This window comes from Microplitis demolitor, chromosome 1 (genome assembly GCF_026212275.2).
Source record: "Microplitis demolitor isolate Queensland-Clemson2020A chromosome 1, iyMicDemo2.1a, whole genome shotgun sequence".
NCBI lineage: Eukaryota > Metazoa > Arthropoda > Insecta > Hymenoptera > Braconidae > Microplitis > Microplitis demolitor.
In genome coordinates this window covers 24074216-24095024 of record NC_068545.1, presented here as the reverse complement: position 1 = coordinate 24095024, position 20809 = coordinate 24074216, and the positions used below count along the sequence as shown (strand labels likewise).

At 28.5% G+C, this 20809-nt stretch overlaps 3 protein-coding genes across 7 annotated transcripts in view; 2 read left to right on the top strand and 1 right to left on the bottom strand.

Annotated features, from left to right (window-relative positions):
* LOC103577917 (putative fatty acyl-CoA reductase CG5065) overlaps positions 1-20809 on the bottom strand; it is a 36662-nt gene that overhangs the window by 15203 nt on the left and 650 nt on the right. Inside the window, exon 1 of one of the 2 annotated variants that reach the window (XM_008558802.3) lies at positions 2483-2572. The exons of the other annotated variant lie outside the window; for it this stretch is intronic. The gene's annotated coding sequence lies outside the window, so the exon portion shown is untranslated. Of the gene's footprint in view, positions 1-2482; positions 2573-20809 lie in introns of those variants that run through there. 2 annotated transcript variants of the gene reach the window in all.
* Positions 2578-5844, top strand: LOC103577919 (putative fatty acyl-CoA reductase CG8306). Of its 2 annotated transcripts, none has more exons than XM_008558804.3 (8): positions 2578-2669; positions 2969-3177; positions 3261-3512; positions 3599-3848; positions 3928-4120; positions 4227-4466; positions 4537-4794; positions 5551-5844. In XM_008558804.3, exons 2-8 carry the CDS (start codon positions 2989-2991, stop codon positions 5687-5689), a joined length of 1521 nt encoding a protein of 506 aa, XP_008557026.1. In that variant the 5' UTR covers positions 2578-2669; positions 2969-2988; the 3' UTR covers positions 5690-5844. The 2 variants fall into 2 exon arrangements, with proteins under 2 accessions (XP_008557026.1, XP_008557027.1); XM_008558805.2 differs by lacking the exon at positions 2578-2669 and adding an exon at positions 2757-2863.
* Positions 6477-20748, top strand: LOC103577921 (putative fatty acyl-CoA reductase CG5065). Of its 3 annotated transcripts, XM_008558807.3 has the most exons (14): positions 6477-6996; positions 7379-7581; positions 9300-9539; positions 9911-10175; positions 10486-10788; positions 10861-11068; positions 11443-11644; positions 15461-15655; positions 18851-19014; positions 19081-19216; positions 19343-19542; positions 19612-20055; positions 20141-20398; positions 20468-20748. In XM_008558807.3, exons 2-14 carry the CDS (start codon positions 7384-7386, stop codon positions 20568-20570), a joined length of 2916 nt encoding a protein of 971 aa, XP_008557029.1. In that variant the 5' UTR covers positions 6477-6996; positions 7379-7383; the 3' UTR covers positions 20571-20748. The 3 variants fall into 3 exon arrangements, with proteins under 3 accessions (XP_008557029.1, XP_014296153.1, XP_014296152.1); XM_014440667.1 differs by lacking the exons at positions 6477-6996; positions 7379-7581; positions 9300-9539; ... (2 more) ...; positions 10861-11068; positions 11443-11644 and adding an exon at positions 14451-14608 and having other exon boundaries at positions 15404-15655; XM_014440666.2 differs by lacking the exons at positions 6477-6996; positions 7379-7581; positions 9300-9539; ... (2 more) ...; positions 10861-11068; positions 11443-11644 and adding an exon at positions 14452-14608 and having other exon boundaries at positions 15414-15655.

The window sequence follows — 20809 nt, the reverse complement described above, 5'->3', positions numbered from 1 at the left end:
TTCAAAAATTTGGATCAGCTTTCAAATATTCATTATAATATATATTAATTAATAATTAAATTTATTTTTTTGTGGAAGAAGTCAATGGATTTACTGAGAATTTCAAAAAATTTTTTTAAATCTCAGTAAACATGTTAATTTATATATTCATATTTACTGAACAAATGGCAGGAAACTTGTTAGCCATCGAGAGAAAACCAGTACCAGTATCAATAATAAAACTAAGCCAAGACGTTCTCAATATTTCTTAATAACATAACTGGAATAAACCAACTGTTGGACGGGTTGACAGTGTCAACAATGAGTTTTCATTGCTGAGTTAGCAAAAAGAGAAAAATAAAAATTCCGCATGAGTTTTATTATTTTAACATTGCGTCAAAATGCATTTTTAAAAATATAAATATATTTAAATTAATACAGTAGGCCGCAATTTATTTTAATTTATGTAGATAAATTTTTATCTAAATCTTGGGAAATTTCTTCCTTATCTTTACTAGGTAACTCAGATAATATTTATATATTTAAATGTCTAGACAAATTTTAAAAAATATACTCAAGTTATGCGAAAATATTTTTTAAAAAATATTCAAATAAATTTTTTTTTATTTTATTAGACTAGTTTTTTTAAAATTTGAATTTACCAAGCAATGGCTCAAAATTAGATGTGACTTCAATTGATATCGGTAAGGAATTTTTTTTTAAAATTCTGATTAAAAATTACCATTCAATTTTACAAAGACAAAATTTCGATTTGTTCCAAATAAACTAAATGAAAATTAATTAAAAATTTTTAAACACGAACGCGAAATGTATATCGCGATCAATCTATGAGTCAGTCATAAATATTGTGAGGCAATTTGGTATCGTAATACTTCACGAAAAAATAATTTAAGCAAAGGAATATTTATTTTATATAATTTAAAAATTAAGTCACTGTGTAATCGATTGTCTCAATTATTTCTGGAAAAACACATTTATGAGTCATAAAAATAATATAAACTTAAGAATTCTTGTCAGCATTTTGCACAGACGGTCAATTATTACCAATAATTTATTTAATAAAATTCAAGGTTCTGTTGCTGAAGATGTTTGCTATTTTTAGGTATAAATCTAAACTGAATATCCATTAGGAAATCTATAATAATAATAATTATATTAATGACAATGATGATGATGAACTCAAATACGTCAGAGGTAAGGCACACATGCATAATTTTAATCAAACGTCATTGGATATTTAAACAAAAATATTCATTAATTATTAAGTATAATTTCCTCTGCAGAAGAGAAAGTGATCAGATGGATCTGCGTTCAAAACTGAAATAAATATTTTATGTTAGAAAATTTAAAAATCAATCGCCGTCTTGTTGGTAATCAAAGTTAACTTTTATGCCAATTAAAATTATTTATCAACAAATTAAAAGGTTTTTTAAAATGTTCAAACAATTGTAGTTAAAAACTAGGATAATTATTTAAATATAAAAATTATAATAGTTAAACACAGTATAAGAGATATGAATAATGAATACATTTGAATCCATTACGGAGTAGTGTTGATGACCACTAGAAAGTAGATAAAAACAAGTCATTTTTATTTTATTTTAAATCCAAAGACGAAGATTTCACATAGACGTCACCAGAGTTTTCTACCACATTCTTTTATAACTACAGCATTTCTTTTACTTTTTATTTTTTTTTTACAAGTTGAAAGTAATTGCAACTCTCGGGCTGATACTGAGTTTTGTCTCATTTTTTTTTCAAACTACCGTTCGTTTATCAATACAGTGGCTATTATTTTGTTGACAATTCAATGAAATTCAAGTAAAAAAGTCAATAAAATTTTTTCTTTACTGCAAAACAATAAACTTTAGTTTTTTATCCTAAGGAATAGTCGCTAATAAATATCGCATGTATTACAAAGTCCAAGTTTGTCTAAAGTTATTTATTTTTTTACTATTTTTAAACAAACAATGACATCATCGTTTAATCTAACAAAACTTTTCAACGTGAAAATCTCAAATTGATAATTTATTTTTCTAAATTTTCATAAAAATCATAAAAATAAAAAAAAAACTGCGCTGTCTTCAATAATAATTTAAAATTATTAACTTTTTTTTTTTATTTCACTAAAAATCATCAGAGTAAAAGTTAAAAACTTCAATAGTAATTTATTTTAAAATTTTTATCTCAACTAATATCAATTATTTCCCTTCTCTCTAATGGAAACAAATCAATTCAATCATTAAAATAATTATCTAGCATTCAATTGAATTATCCTTCATACAGTTAATGACACATTTTGAATTTCAAATTAATAACAAAATTATCATTTAATTTGTAAATCGCTTTCATGTTCGAATAAATAAAAATAATAATAAAATGAAGTTTAAAAATTTTAAAAATAACCAAGCCAGCCAATGAGAGCCACTGGTGACCTAGCAACTTTATCGGCAGAATTTCATGTATATATAAAGATGTATACCTGTATACTTTATATCGGTGTGATTACCATCTTTACTTCCTCCCATTCGTCTCATAATTTAAATTCTGTTGTATCGCAGCCAGTGTTTTCGTAACCCCCCTCACGCTTTTCTCGACACTTCGAAAAGCTGTTTCCAATCCTGTCTCCTGTCTTTCATTTCTGGTATCATACGTGCAGAGTCTACATGGTAAATATATACAAATATGTATTTAGTTATATATTAGTGTGTACATACATATATTTAACTTTAATAACATATTGAATGAATAATAAAGACGTGGTGCGGATTGTCCTCGGCTAGTTACGGATCTCCATTGCGACAGCAAACTTCTATCATTCATTTCAATTTATTCAATATAAATAAATATCATTTTATTAGTTGTAATTTTATTGCAATGTTTTTATTTTATTATTTCAATTAATTTTTTTTTTTCCAAGTGATTATTTATTATTTATTTATTTATTTAAGTGTTTTGTTTATTGTAGACAAGTGAAAAAAACTGAAAATGGGATCAAAAGTTGCTGAGTTTTATGATGGAAAAAATATATTTATAACTGGTGCTACCGGCTTCCTTGGAAGCTGTCTAATTGAAAAATTATTACGCACTACCGCCATTAAAAATATATATGTGTTGATGAGACCGAAAAAAGGTAAACAAATAAATGAACGGCTAGAAGAACTCACCAAGAACTCGGTAATTATTCAAAAAAAAATTCTTAACTTATTTTTGAAAAAAGATTTTGTTATGACATTTGGGGTTATGTTTTTGTGACCCAGGTCTTTGACCGAATTCACGAGGAAAAAAAAGCGAATTTGTTTAAAAAATTAATCGCTGTTGCTGGTGACGTTGGCGAGGATAATTTGGGGCTGTCTGCTGAAGACAGATTTACTCTTGTAGAAGAGGTTCATGTTATTTTTCACTCAGCGGCGACTTTGGACTTTGAGGCGAGTTTAAAGTCTGCGGTTGACATAAACCTTTTGGGGACTCGACGGGTCGTGCAACTCAGCCAAGAAATTAGAAATCTCAAGGTAAGCAACTACATTATTAACAACTCTCGCAAACGATGATTAATTTTTTAATTAAAAATACGTCATTTAATTATTTTTATTTAAAGGCATTAGTTCATGTGTCAAGTGCGTTTGTCAATTCATTTTTACTGGAGACTAAGGAACAAGTTTACCCACCGCCAGCGGACGTAAACGAAGTTCTCAAGATTGTAAATGAACTGGATGAAAAAGCCCTCGCTGAAGTGACGCCGAAGCTGCTAAAAAATCACCCAAATGCTTATACATTCACAAAACATTTAGCTGAGCATGAAGTTGTCAATGGATTACTACCAGCGGCGATCGTCAGGCCTTCGATGAGTGAGTTAATTTGCTGATTGAGGTCTTGGTACTTGGAGGTTGAGGACAAAGCTAATTAATCTGTTCAATTTATCAACAGTCGTAGGAGCATGGAAAGAACCAGTACCTGGATGGACTACATCAAAAAATGGACCTCAAGGTTTCCTGATGGGAGCTAGCCGGGGAGTTGTACGTCGGTTACCTGTCGCTAAAGATCTCATTTATGATTACATTCCTGTCGACATTGTAGTTAACTCTCTTATTGTTGCTGGTTATGTCGTTGGTTCTAATACGTAAGTATCAGTTTTATAAATTGCAAATCCAAGGATTAATTTATCAACAATTAGCAATTTCTGTCTTAACAACTGATGATTTATTATTTAATAAACTTTTTTTTAGCGACAAAGTGATCAAGGTGTATCACTGCACGTCCAGTACTTGCAATCCGTTTAGATGGGTAGCCGTTGAATCAAAAGTCAATGGATATTTACATAAATATCCATTGAAAAGCGCAGTTTGGTACCCGCATCTCAAGCTCCTGCCTTCCTTGTGGCTCTACCGGATCTCTGCTATTTTTGTTCATATGATACCGGCCTACATTCTGGACACGGTCACTCGTTTATCTGGCGGTAGACCCATGTAATTATTTTAAATTATTTGTTTTTTTAATTTATTGTAGGTCGTGAATTAAATAATTGTTTATTTTTAGACTCGTACGCTTGCACACGAATGTTAATAATTCATTGGCACGTTTGGAGAGATTCATTTTTACTGAATGGAAGTATCATAATCCGAAATTACTTGCATTGCATGAATCTCTGACAGCTGAAGACAAAAAATTGTTTGGCGTTGATGTCAGACCGTTGAACTGGGAAGATTTCTTTGTAGAATTAACTAAAGGGGTCAGAGTTTATTTGAGTAAAGAACCGATGAAGAATATTGAGAAAGCTCGCTCTAAGGATAATATGTAAGTTTATTTATTATTAATAATTAACTCACGATCGCTTCATTAAGTATTTGGTTAATCGTAAGCACGGTTGCGATTTTCTTGGAGAAGAGACAAATTACTGAATTTTAAGTTGACGGACTCCCATCAAGAATTTGTCTAATCAGTAAAATGTACGAAAAAAAAAAATTCGGCAAAATTCAAACTAATTATTTTATATTTTATGACGTCTATTTTTTATATTTTGACAAAAGTAATTACTACCTAAAAAATTTTAATTTACAATCATTTAGAAAAGAACACTTGATAGAAATTATAAATGACATCAGAGATTATTAAATTTTTACTGACTCAATTGTTAGCTAATTTAAGAGAAAGTTTATTATCTCATAAATAAAAATATTAGCTGTGATTTTACATAAAAGTATTATTAAAGTACTTATTTCATTCAAAATCTTTGTGGTTAATGAAAAAATGTGGTTTATTTATTATAAAAAACCAGATCATAAAAATTTCAGTAAAAATTTATTTAATAAAATAAGATTGTGAATGTAGCAGACAATTATCAATTTTTTAAATTTTATAATAAATGAATAAAATTTAAGTAGAGTACAAATTAAAAAATGCATATTTAAATAAACGCAAAATCCGTATGCGCATTTTTTTAAATTTCATTATTGTAATTAATTTATTTATATATTTCAAATTTACAAATTGTCTTATGTCTGCTTCATTCACACTCATAATAAATCACAAATATTTATTTGTATATTTCAGACTTCTTTTCGCACACTTGGGGCTGCAGTGCGCACTTATGGGGTTAATTTGGTGGATTGTCAAAGTCATTTTAGGGTCAACGTGGACCACAACTGGGATGGTTGTACCTCTAACTTATTTTATATTCAGTCTACTTTAAATAAATATCAGTTTTCCATTTATAAATTCATAAACAATACAAATATTCATCACTTACTTCCATAAATTAATATTAGAATTTATTATCTATAATTTATTAGTTTTCCATTCAAGATAAAAATGAAAACATTTAATTTCAATAAAAAATTAAAACAATCCCAACGCATTTAAATTTAAACTTCGTAACTAAATTTTCCGTTTTTTTTATAAAAAAAAAAAAATTTCCATCACTTTTATTAAGAAGTCATTACATTTTATTACCTAGTATAATGAATAAATTTAATCACCGCTCATTTACTATTATTCCGAACATTGAATCACGATCGCCGTTAAATTAAAGATACAATCGATAATGTATGCTTACAGTTGATCTATCGTTAATTTATTAACATATTTATAAAAATAATTATTAAAGAGAGAAAAAAAACAAACTACTTGCAATAATTTTTTTTCATTATGCATACACGTGGAAAAATTAAAAATTTAATTGTCACGTAATTTTTTGATGTTCGCTTACAATATAACATTTTAAAGTTTGATGATTAATAAAAAAAGAAAAAAAATTACGAATGTATTTGAATAAAGAAAAAGGTTGACATTAATTATTAATAATTAATTATATTAATATTTTATTAGAGTCGTCTGTAATTTTAATGACATTAATAAAAATAAATATTTTATATGGGACAAATATTTAACGAGTTTATTTTTAGTTGTAACATTGAAAGTTTAAAAAAATTATCATAGATTTAGTAACAACAATAATAATAATAAGTAATGAGTTAGATAGTTATTACATATGAGTGTTGTCTATTACACAAAAGAAAACCGATGAATAGATTAAATACGGACATTTCTAAAAATTATCAACAGTGTTTTAATAAAATAACCTTGAGCGATAGACTGTGACACTGGCATTTACTGGTTTGTAGAACTGCTAGTCGAATAGGAAGGTGAACATTAAGAGAGCTTATGGTAGGGAAAAAATATTTAAAAAACGTTACGATGAAAATAAAAATGTAAAAATGTTAGTGAATTACGTGCTGCTACGAAATACGCGGTGTTTACTACCAGGGGAATACCGCAACCTCGAAGAATAAAAGAAGGAAGGCTTAAGAATACTGAGGACTGAGGGACTCGGCTCGTGTCCCATCAACTTCTAGCTGATCAGTTCTTCGGCAGCTATCGTACCAGTTTAATACCCGCGACTTTAAGTCTTTCTTTTTATTTAAATACTTTAACACTAATTTTACCCAATTATTAGTTATTTTGACAAACGTAATATCAGTCTGTGATATCAAATATCAGGTAAATTATTGAAATAAATTTTTTTTTTTAAATTTAACTCTGTGATTATTTATTATTAATACGAATCTTATTTAAATCCTTGGTAATTAATGTTCATTTATTATTTTCATTGACATTATTGTGTACTTACATCGCGTGTAGTTATTTACATTGCTATATAATTTGTATTAACGATTAATAATTTGAAAGTTAATAGATTTTACTTTTTATGATCATCAGATTAATTAGCATTTGTAAATAATAATTATCTCTACGTATCATTTTTTAAAATCTTCAATATAAAGATTGAAGGTTTTATTTTCGTCCTCTTTAATTTTTTTTAAAAGACAGATTAATTAGTTTTTAAATAATAATGATAATAATGTTGACTAATGATAAACAGATAAAATGACAATGAAATCGAAACCGACAATTGGTGAGTGGTTCAAAAATCGTCATGTACTAATTACCGGAGCGACAGGTTTTATGGGTAAAGTCCTTGTTTCGAAATTATTGGTGAGTTGCCCGGATGTTGAAAAAATTTATCTACTTGTACGTGAAAAGAAAGGGATTGATCCAGAGACCAGATTGCAATCGATTGTTCAGGTAAAGTGAAAACTTTATTATTATACACCGGCATGTACTCTGTCCAAGACACATTACATCGTGCGATGGTTCAATGATTACTTGCCTTCTACACGTGTTATTTATTTATTTTTATTTTTATTTTTGCTTTGCTGTACTGTAATACTAACAACTTAATCGCTCTAATGGAGGGAAACAAATTTTTTTTCTACAATGCTAATTATAATAATTCTTTTGAATTATTTGTTCCTCCAACTACAATTAAAATAATAATAATAATAATAATAATACTGAATATTTTTCATCATTTTTATTATTATGATCATTAAAAAAGTATAAAATAAATTTTCGATTTCAAAATATGAATTAATAAATGTGATTTATAAAATCTCTAGACCTCGATATATTTAAATATGTAAATTAAATTATAATTTATTGACTGTAATAAAAAAAAATTTTCGAATTTATTATCTATTTATAAAAATTATAAATTAACTGTGTTTGTAGAAAGTGTTTTATAATTTTGAAATAATTGAAATGCTATAATTTTCACTTCACACGATTTTTCATCTTAAACGGAAGTCAATTTTGAACTAAATGCCACATGATACATCCACGTTGCTACCTTGACACCATTCGTCTACTACTTTCATCAATGGTTAATATAAAATCCATTAGTGCATCAATTTTGTTGATTAAAAAAATTTAAATTACTAAATATGTTAATGTTTGTTAACATTTCAAAATATTTACACTAAATATGCAACCTTATTTTTTAAAATAATAAATTCTTTAACAACTTTTATTTATAAACTTTTTATGTGGTAATATATATAATATGTATACATGTGTATATTATAGTTCTCGATAAAGTTGCATAAAAGCTGTGTTCAAAAAATGATTTCATTCTTACATTAGTTTTTTTTTATCTTCTCTCGAAATCACAAATTATTCTTCTATTCTCGCTCGCTTTCCTTTCTCACAACTTTTATATAAATATATAAATATAGACAGTATTTGTATGCTGGTTATGTATTTATCTGTCTATTTATAAAAACATCATGAGTTAATTAATATAAAGAACGCAGGTATTTCCGTATGACGTCAAACAGATAGTAGGCGGAAGAAAATAATTATCTTTGTACGACAATTCATTGTTTGCTTGATTACATTTTTTAATCTCGAATTTCTTAAAATAAAAACAAATTTGAATTAATTTCACTTCACTTGACGAATTTTAAAATTTAATTATCCGGAAAAAATAATATAAAAATTTTTTTAAACAGTCGATTCATTTTTCGATCCTTTTAATTGTTGAATATTAAAAAAAAATATGAACCTTGGAGGCTTATAAATTTGATATTTATCCCAAATGATTAGTCATAGTTATAAGTCAAAAGTTCATTTAAAAAATGGATAAAAAAATTCAAACTTGACTTTTAAAAATATGAAAATAAATAAATACCGCAAAATATAAAAAGGCTCAAGGTTCAATCAAATGTCAATTTATTTTAATTAACCAAAAAAAATGATTGATGAATAATAACTATAAATACTTCCTAGTAATCAATAACCGAAGGCCAGGGCAAAAAATCCCCCGTTACCATTTTAAAGTTACAAGAATTGAAACCCTGTCATCTTTAAAAAATAAATTTTTTTTTCCTGTAATCATTTTATTCAATTATGAAAACCAATTTTAAAGAAATGATGAAAATTAATTGCATAATCATTAATTGCAGCAAGAACCATTCAGAGCATTGCGTGAAGAGAATCCAGAAAAATTAAAAAAATTGGTAGTGATACCCGGTGACGTAACTGTCGAAGGATTAGACTTGTCACCGACAAACCGAGATTGTCTAATACGCAAAGTCTCAGTGGTATTTCACGGTGCAGCCAATGTCAAGTTCGACACACCACTTAGAGATGCCATTACCATGAATACGAAAGGAACAGCTAATGTTTTAGCATTAGCCAAACAGGTATTTTACATTCACACGCGATCACTAATTTATTATTATTCGAGCCAATAAAAGCCATAATATTAAACTCGGCAGACTAAACTCGTAACAATATAATGCAATAATTCTAAAAATATATATGTGGTTTCATTGTTTTTTTTGATAGACCAGTTATTTTATTATAAAATAATAACAATGACTAACTCGGGCACTCACTTCTCCAGATTTATCCTTGAAAGCCGAATAAAGAATTACATATATTTAAAACCAAGCTTTAAATTCATAGTTTGTACTTAATTTATAACGAAAACTCCTTTTGTTGAATAATAAATTGAGCGAAGTTTTATAATATTTAAATAAAAATGGTAATTTATAAATTTTGAAATTTTCAGATGAATAATTTGGAATCGTTTGTACATATTTCGACGGCCTTTTCGCAATGCGGTGAAAAAGAGCTTGAAGAGCGTGCATATTCTACGCCTATTCCCCCAGAGAACGTTATGACACTTGTGGATATTGTCGACGATGATCTTCTGGAGACGATGACCCCGAAACTGCTAGGGGTCCAGCCTAATACTTATGCTTTCAGTAAATCTCTTGGTGAAGATTTGGTTAATAGATCTGGTTTACCTGCTGGAATTGCGCGACCTTCTATTGGTAATTAATTTATTATCAAAACATCAGCAACTGATTTATTTATTTTGAAATTTTATCAGAAAAACTTTTAACTGGTTTTCATTCCTTGACCCATTTTTATTAATGTCCTATAAATAGAGTGTCCTTAAGATTTTTTTGAACCTTGAGCCCTTTATAAGTTACTTTCTATCGATTTAAATAATTAAATATATTTAAAAAAAACTATATTTTATAATAAACATTTTCGTTCCGTTTCAAGGGCATAAATATCAGATTTTTTTTCAGTGAAAGGTATTTGGTTATTTATAATAAATATAATATATATTTTCAGTGATCGCGTCTTGGAAAGAGCCGGCACCCGGTTGGATCGAGAGCATGAACGGACCCACGGGTCTGATGATCGGCGCAGCGAAGGGCGTGATTCGCAGCGTACTTTGCGACGCCGATCTTCTTATCGACGCAGTGCCCTGTGACATTGCAGTGAACGCGATAATCGCACTCGCCTGGCGAGTGGGATTAGAACACCCAAAGGTACCGGTTATCATAAACGTCACTGAGAGCGGCGAGAACCCGATGACTTGGGGAGAAGCTTTAGAATACGGTCGTAAACACGCCCTATCAAATCCGTACTCTGGTAAATTTTTCAAATTTTTAAACACAACTTTAAACAATCAGTTGCAGTATTAAAATATTTTTTTTTGTCTAGGAATATTGTGGTATCCAAGAGGTGGAATTACGAACAACAAATTCGTACATTTACTCAGCGTATTTTTACTCCATTTATTACCGGCTTATTTTATTGATGGTATTTGTGTATTGACCGGAAATAAACCTTTTTTAGTTAGAATTCAAAGTAGAGTAAGCTGGGGATTAAGATTAGTTCAATATTATACAATAAAACCCTGGATATTTAGGTAAATTTAATTAGACGTAATATTTACTTAGGGTAAGTCGACCAATAAATTTATGGTTACGTAGAATCTTATGTTCTAATTAATAAATATACATTTGGTTCGACACCAGTTGCTCATTCGATTGCAAGCGAATGAAAATATTTTCTGATTATACATTTAAATAAATTTTAGTCAGGATTAATCAGAAATGAGCACTAGAAATTCAGCAGGGGTCACACATTTATTGGTCGAGTTATCCTTCTAATTCACAACTAACAAATACTTGAATAATGATTTAAAGAATCCGATGATACGAAATTTATTTATTTTTTTGCTTTGAAAAATTAAAAATAAGTAAAATTTTTAAATTAATTGTTGATATTATAAATTTACAGAAACGATAGGATAAAAGAGCTGAGACAGAGTTTATCGCCAGCTGATAAAGAAACTTTCTTTATGGACACAAAAGCCTACGAGTGGGATTCTTACATGAAAACTTACGTCCTGGGCGCAAGAAAATACATTCTCAAAGAAGATCCTTCTACTCTCCCACAAACCAGACGCATATTTTTCTACTACTGGGTCGCTGACGGTATCGTCAGATTCGGACTTCTAGCTCTCTTCTCCTGGTTCATTTACACTCTCATAAGCCCCTGGCTCTTCACAAAAACACTTGTTGGTGTTCTTGAGAACTAGTATCGCTATTTATTACCATACCATAGTTATAATTATTGTTATATTTTATTATATTTAGTAACTACTCACAAGATTGACTGAGTAACTCAAATTATCTTTATATTTTTAATATATTTAATTCTTTTATAAAATACTCGTAGAATTTTATTTAAATCTCTCAACTAGACAAATAAAAGTACATATTTATCATAATTTCAATTTTGATGTATACTTTAACCACGTCATTAATCGAATAATTGTTTTTTTTTTATATTTTCAAAAAACCTCATATTTGTTATTATAATTTCCTAAGTACCAAATTATATATAATAAGTAACTACTCATATTTTTTTGTATATTTAAAAATTATTTAGTTTTGTAAATAAAAAACCGATATTTCAAATTTTTCTTTTCTTCATTTAAAAAAAATTCTTTTTTTTCATTAATGAACTAAATGTAGAGGCTTTAAGTATAAGGACACTATATATTTATATATGTATATGTGGTTTATATGAGTTTGGAGTATCATATCTTAGGCATCCTGAAATAATGTTGAAATCTTATTTACTCACTCACTCACTAACTTACTACTTACACTATATATATAAATATATATGTGCAGGTTCTCTTGTTAAGAGTTTAAAGCCAATTCACCAAGCAAAGCAAAGTAAGTTGCTTGAGCACGAAAGTAAATTGCGTCATTAAATAGAGGTCGAACGGCTTCGTTCTCCAGCCAGTAAGCAAACCAGCAATACAACGATACACATTCATTACGATCATGAAAAACTTATTTTATTATTTTTATTATTTATTATTATCATTAAATATTATGGTTTACTTAAACCCAATGTTATAACAGAATATTATACTCGACTTTGCTTTACTTGGTTTAATTCTACAACTGAATAGACTAATTCATCACTCAAATATATAATTAATCTGTTAAATAACTCTGAAAAATTAATAACTTTTTTTTGGGGATCCTGGTGAACTTGATTGCACACTAGATTTTAAATACGTTCAAGGCCAAGCGAAAGTTAAAAAAAAAAAAATAAAAAATTGGATTGAATTAAAAATCGCAGAAGACACGTCATGGTTAAAGTCTGAATATTTTTTATTTGCTTTTCATAAAAATTGCAATCACGTCAGCACAATTTACTCGGATTTGCGTATGCTGAGAAATTGTTTATTGCCGAGCATTAATGACGAAAAAAAATACATATGAAAAAATCTATGACAGTTGATAGACTATTTTGTAACACTGACATACTTTTATTTGAATAACTTTGATAATTGATATTATCCTTAGATCGCGTGCTGTTTTTTTTAATCAGTACACATGTGTGATAAACAAATTAACACTTGTCACATTTATTTAGGTTTTACTTCACAAAAAATTTATTTAAATTAGTGAGCATATAAATATCTAGTTCAAATACTTCAGTCGTATTCATTAAAATCTTTCATATATTTTTTTTCACCGATCCCATCCCGCGAAATTTGAATTTCAAAAAATTAATTTGCATTAAAACTGAAAACCCACAGCATGATTTTAAATTTTTGCCAAAAATTAAATGAATTAATTTAACAAACGTTATATTTCTTAATTAATATATATATATATTTATTATATACATATATGTTGAGACACGACTTTTAAATGTCGTTTATATATAGAATAAATTAACAAACGGTTTATTATGTAACGAAATTACACACGTGGATCTTCTCCAGTAAAAAACAAGGATAACCGATTAAGTATTTCAGGCATCGGCAAAACCGCCCGTAAGTATGTCATAACACGATCATTATACATAAAACCCGCAATAAAATTGAAAAATAAAAACCCGGGATAATTTTTTGAACGATTTTTTTATTGCCAAGGTAAGAAACTCCAGCAAAGTCTATCGTCTTTAAACATATGTTGCATAACAAACAAATAAAATAACGCCGCGAAACTCAATAAACAAAAAATAAAATAATTAAACAACCGATAAAGGAAACGCCTTGAACTTAATGTCACATGCTAAAATTTAGTTACATATTATCGGTCGAATCTGTCACACAGTATACTACTTTTAAGATTTAGACGTCTGATTAAAACGCACCGTGACTACTTGAAAAATTTATTTTTAAAAACCGCAAGCTTAGTCACCGATTTGTTTATTTTAATAAGCAACAATTATTACTTTTCTATTATTAGATAAACATCAATGAATAAAATGTCGGCATATTTATTACACTAATAAATTTACTGCACATACTTTTGATTACTATTATTGTCATATTTTTTGTCTATTGTATAAGTTATTTAATTGGATAAAAATAATTGCGTCGCTTGAGGAAGGACAGCAATTAACCGGTAATTTTTTTTTTTTTTTTTTGAGAGAGTTAACAGGTCGTTTGGTATCAAAGTGTCTTCCTACTTGGTACTTAATGCTCGGTCGGATGAAATAACAACAGATTTTAAGACAGACAAGATTCGCAGTAATGATCGGTATTGCACAGAGAGTGGGGCTTCCGTCCAATCACTTACATTCTGCTGATGTTATATGTATTACTTATTTTAACGTATATATAAGTACATATATATATATATATATATATATATATTTATATATGTGTTGAGAGAAAAAGAGAGAGATTAAATTGAAAGTTCATACGGCCCTGGCCCAAAGACGACAAGTATTAGACCAATACATATACGACCGAGCGTACCCCAACCGAACCTCAAGTTATTTGGTGGTAATACTCTTTTCTCAGTCTGTAATCGGCTCACTGTCTGTCCGAGTCGACAACTATTGACACAGCATCCGATTTCGCTCATAACTTGCTTAACTTTTGCAAATCGTGATTATTCACGATTTTAAATATTTATTTTATTTTGTAAGTGATTTATTTATTTTACTATTTTGTGACAGTGGTTTATTTATAACATTTTTTATTTTTTTTTAAACTACATGATTTTATTTGCTGATCTATTTCATTTGATCGGTTATCTAACGTGATATAAAAAAAGTTGCTGCGGTTTAATTTCCAAATAAATTGCTACTAGTAGTCATTGCAAGTGTCGTAATTTCAAAAAAATATAATTAAAAAAACATGAAATTACTTATTTTTTGAATAATTTATCTAGTTTATCTCAATTAAAGTCATTAAGAAGATTAGCAAAAAAAATTAATTGCCGGGGGTTTTTTTGTTTAAAAATGCGTCAGATGTTCTGAAATTAAATTCAATGTTTATAATAGTTCTTAGTAATTTGGACTTCCCAATGACGCGCGACCTCTACACGCCCTGTAGGTAACATATATATATTTACCAAAAACCTGTTTTCCCGCGCAACATTAATAGATTCAATGGGGTATAAAAAAAAAACAAAGACTGATAAAAAACAACTTGTTTGGACTGAAAGTAAAACTGACCGTCAATAAATTAATAAAGTCAACAAACGGAAAAAATTTCAAATTTTTTACGTTTCTGTTTTTTCATGAAATATTTAAATTATTAACAAATAATGAGCGCAATTATGTGTACGCGTTCGTAATAACTATTTTTTATCAGCTCTCAGACTGTCAATTAGATTTAAATACTACTATTTACATTAAGTTCAATAATTACAGATATAGTAATATGTATACCTGTAATTATTACTACGTTGAAATATACTAATAATTGCACTAGTTGCTTATAGGTTTTGAAGGACAAAAAGTATAAAAAATGACAGATTCAAAAATTGAGGAGTTGCCGGATCGGCTGGCGGACATGTTTAAGGGACAGGAATTATTGATAACTGGGGGTACTGGATTTCTTGGGAAAGTTATGATTGAGAAATTTTTAAGATGCATCCCAGACGTAGGAAGAATTCATGTTCTTGTACGGGCGAAAAAGGGCAAAGATCCAAAACACCGTTTAGATGAAATATTCAACTCACCGGTAAGTTGACAAGCAAATTAATCCTTTTTCTTATTAACTGTTTATTCAAATACTTCAGCACGCATTGCAAAAGTATTTCACATAAACTTACAGTGAAAGTATACTAAAAATAACATACTTCAAAAAAATATTATTCGATTTTTATTTACATTTTTTCACACATTTTACGATTAGATTGCTCACTCAAGAATTTCATCAAATTTATCCATTTTATATTGAGACAAAAATTAACTTGTATAAGAAAAAAATACTTTTTTATTCAAGAAATCAATTTATTGCAAATTTGGAATAAAGATTTTGTTTTTTGACTGACAAAATTACAATTTTTGTAGTAATTATTTAAAAAAAAAAAGTCACCATCTTTTGTCAAAAATAATATCACTCAAACTAGTAGAAAGTAAATTTGTATTTTTAAAATAATTACTCTAAGAATTGATAATGTCTTCAATGAAAAGAAAACTCGATTGCGAATTTCTGATAAATTAATTTCTCGGATCAAGAATATATTTCTTTATAAAAGTAATTATTTCTCTAACTGTACGATTATATAGCTCACGAAAGATTGCGATAAAAAAAATTGATTTAATTTTTCATCCAACCAAGTAGCCGACGTTTAATTCAATTGAATTATAATCGCAACCTGTCATAAAAAATTTCGGGGCGGAAAAATAAAAAGAAATTGATGGCTCCATGTGATGCTCGCACTTGTAAGCAGAAACAGAGTCAAGGCCTCGGCATAAACCCGTAACCAAAGTCTAAGAGTATTATTGTCCAGTGAAAGTACCTGTTATGTCACAAACATCTCAGACTTTAGCTTCGATCTCACTTGTTACCTTCTTCTGTAACGCAATTTCTCTATTGCTCTCCCGATATACATTAATACATACCCCGACAGTCATCAATTACACTTACTTACACCAGCATCACATTACCCACACATATTCTCGACAAAACAAGGCCAGCGGGTCAGAATTTCCCATGAAAACCGGTATTTGCATGTTTTGGTCAACCCCTTGCGTCATCAAGAAAATTTATGATTAAATATGCCAGCATATTTTTTATTAAATACACTTTTTCAAAAATCTGATTGAACAAAAAAAAATCTCTAGATTCCTATCAATAACAAACAATTTTTTTTTTTTATTAAAAATCAGACTGTCAGCTGTAATTTTAAATAAATTAGCAAGAAGATACCAACCGGAACTAATGAGCGACATTTACGCTTCAAGAACAATTCAAATTATCTTAGATCGGTAGTAATTTATTTTTATTTTATAAAAAAGCAAAATTTCATTGCTTAATAAAAATTTACTTAGAAAGTTTTTTTAACAAAAGTTAAATTTCATTATTTAATTATCAATTATCATAATTATTAGAGTTTTGTTTACTATCAACTAATTCAAATTTTTAAATTCAAAAATTTTTTAAATTTGCAATAATAATAATAATAATAAATACCTAGTGTATCTAATCGAGATCGACTTATAACTCACGTGTGCACATTACTATTACTCTATGACGAAATATTACTTGTTATAAGTTGTGTTCAAACGCACCTAGTCGACAACGCTTTCTAGCTCTAAAATTTTTATCTACAATCCCTTTATTTTTTATTATTGTTGATTTTTTTTTGTTTATAAATTATTAAACTTAAACCTCTTCCTTTCTCTAGCTATAAATATTTCCACGTAAATATTTAGCCAAATAATTATTAATTCAACGAGTCTAAGGTTAAATAACTTAAGTCTCATTGTATTTAAAAAGTATAATTAAAAGTGAAATTTTAAATAATTTATTATTTTATAAATTGGACTAAACATTTTATTTTCAAGGGCAAGGCCAGATGACTTGGAATTTTAAATCTTTTATTTTCAATACTGCTGAAATTATTTTAGTATTTGCATTTACATTACATTACATTACGCTATTTTTTTTATTAAGTAACGCAATATCCGTTTGTGTTTATCATTCTGAGAAACATGCCGCGTTTTATTTTTTTATTTAATGCGCAAGTCAACTCAAAGGAAACCGAGACATGCAAAAATAAAATATTAAAATTATTTTGGTTATTTTAAATATTAGCCAACAGTTTTTTAAATAAAATTGATTTAATATTTACGCAATGAAACTCGATCCCAGTTTCTAATGGTCTGGCATAAAAAAGTGAAATTTTTTATACTTTTTATGAGAATCTCATTTGAATATAAAAAAAAAATTATACAATGAATTTCTTCATCAGTAATAAAATTACATATTAATTTCAAATAAAATAAAATTTTTATTCCCACAATTTATTGACAATTTTTTGACAATTATCTATCGGCAATTACTTATTACAAATTTATTATTTATAATTTTAATTTTAATTTACAATTAAATATATAAGCAACTGTTTGCACAAGTTACTTCCTCTTTGAAGTGGTAAACGTACGACAAAACCGCAAATCAACATATATAAACACGGAAATTCTCACGAATCCATCAGTCACTCAACAATTATGGGATGAGAGGATCAATTATCTACAAATCTCCATTTGAATATGAATTTTAAAAATTCTCTTTTATCAAAAACTTATAATTCTTTAATATTTGCATGTTGAGTGACAACTCATAAGACAGAACGGACACGAGAAAGTTTTTAAGCCCGCGCAAGAATCGTTGGAGATCCCAAAGAGCTGAGAGTCTCTTGTGTCTTCATACAAAAAGAAAAAAAAAGATAAGAGACATTAATCTTCCTTTCTAAACATATTCACGACATACTGACTTGACTGTTAATAAAATCAATCGGGCGTTTAATTGTGCAATACAAATAATTATAAAAACGGCAAATCATCAAAAATAATTGCACAAAAAAAACATTAAAAAACTTTTATTGCTACTGAAACTATCTTAGCAACAATTAAATTTTTTTTACTCCCACAATATTTTTAGTAACAACCAATTAAATTTTATTTGTAGTTATTGATAATAAAAATTATTACTATCAATAACAATAAATTTATTACAGCTACGGTGAGGTTGGCTGGGTTACAAAAAATCTCATTTGAATCTCATATTTTTTTTTTATTCTTACTAATTTTTTTTTTGTGACAATCGATTATTAAATTAATATTTTTACAATAAATTCAATAATTACAAAATTTTACTTGATATATTTTGTGTAAATTTAATTTTAATTGTAATAATTATTTATAGCTGTTTGAAAAAGTTAGAGAATTACGAGGGCTGCCATTTATTCAAAATAAGGTATCGATAGTAAGTGGCGATGTGTCATTACCTAACTTGGGATTATCATTAGAGGACAGAATGATGCTTTGTGAAAAAGTCAGTATAGTTTATCACGCTGCTGCAACCGTCAGGTAATTAAATAAATGGATCATTTTTAACTTAAGTAAGTAAATAAATAATTATAATTATAATTATAGATTCGATGAATTACTTAAACGTGCAGTTCTACTCAATACCCGAGGCACTAAGAATATGATTGAATTGGCTAAAGAGATGAAACACTTGCTCGTGTTTGCTCACATCAGTACAGCTTATTGTCACCTGGAAGAGAAAGTTAGGATAACATCACTGCTAAATTAATTTATTAAATATTTATATACTTATACTTATAGACATATATGTATAGATATGAATAATATGCGTATTATCAATACTTATCTGCGTCAAAAATTTGTTTAGGTACTTGGGGAGAAAGCTTACCCACCACCAGCAGACCCGCACAAAATAATTAAGTGCGTCGAATGGATGGACGATGATGTTGTTGAAGCAATGACTGGCAAAATACTTGGTGCATTGCCTAACACTTACGCATTCACTAAAGCACTATCCGAGGGTTTAGTTGAAGAAGCTATGGCTCATATACCAGCAATTATTCTTCGGTAATATTTAATATTTTATAATAAACATTAATATTAATTTATCGAAGTAATTAAAATTTTGTTTGATAGTCCAAGTATTGTGATACCTATTTGGCAAGAACCGTTGCCAGGTTGGACAGACAACATAAATGGACCAACGGGTTTACTCATTGGAGCTGGAAAAGGCGTTATTAGGACAATGTACTGTGATGAACGCGGTTATGCAGATTATTTGCCAGTGGACATTGCGGTTAACGCGATCCTAGCTTGCACATGGAATTTCGTTGGTATTAAAGATGAAAGTAGACGTGTGTACAATCTAACGAGTAGCCACGAGTTCAAGGTAACTTGGAGAGAAATTGTTGAACGTGGTCGTAAACTAGCGCAAAAGGTACCATTCAATGGCATTGTTTGGTATCCTGGTGGCAGTATGAAGCAATCAAAAGTGATGCACAATATCTGCGTCTTGTTATTTCATATGATACCCGCATATTTTATTGATATTTTGTTATTTTTCACTGGCCATAAACCTGTGTATGCTTTTTTTATTACTTAATATTCATTACAACTACTAATTGTAATTAATTAATTAACTAATTAATTAGTTAAATAATTTTAGAATGTGCCGTGTACATCGACGTATTCAAAAAGGCTTTGAAGTTTTTGAATACTACGCTAACAATCAATGGGACTTTAAAAACGACAGTATAGATGTCATACGACAGAGATTCAATGACCGGGAACGGATCAACTACAAACTTGATGGCGATGGTTTGGATTTGGATGTTTATTTCGAAGCCTGCATACGAGCTGCGCGTATTTATATACTTAATGAACCACCAGAGACACTGCCCGCTGCTCGAAGGCATTTGGCATTGTAATTACCCGAATTAATTAATTGATCCATAACTTCGTATATCTATCTAATTGTAAATTTCATTTTCAGGATGTATGTCATTGACTTGCTGACAAAAATGATATTCTTTGGGTTCATTATGTTCACACTATACAGCTGGAGTATCAGGTTGAAGGCTTATGCGTTCGATTAGACTCATTATTATCATTATCAATAGTCAAAATAAATATAAAAAAAAATCATTACTATTGACACTATTATCATTACTTTGTTAATCATTATTGAACTTTAGTATTTTCTTTTGCTTCTCTTTATACTTTTTATCAATACCTATGTATTGTTTGTGAACCAAATAAACTTATCAACATATAGACGCGGCTTTTTTTAAACCTCATCCATTATTGATGAAAAATTTTGAATGAAACTAAATAC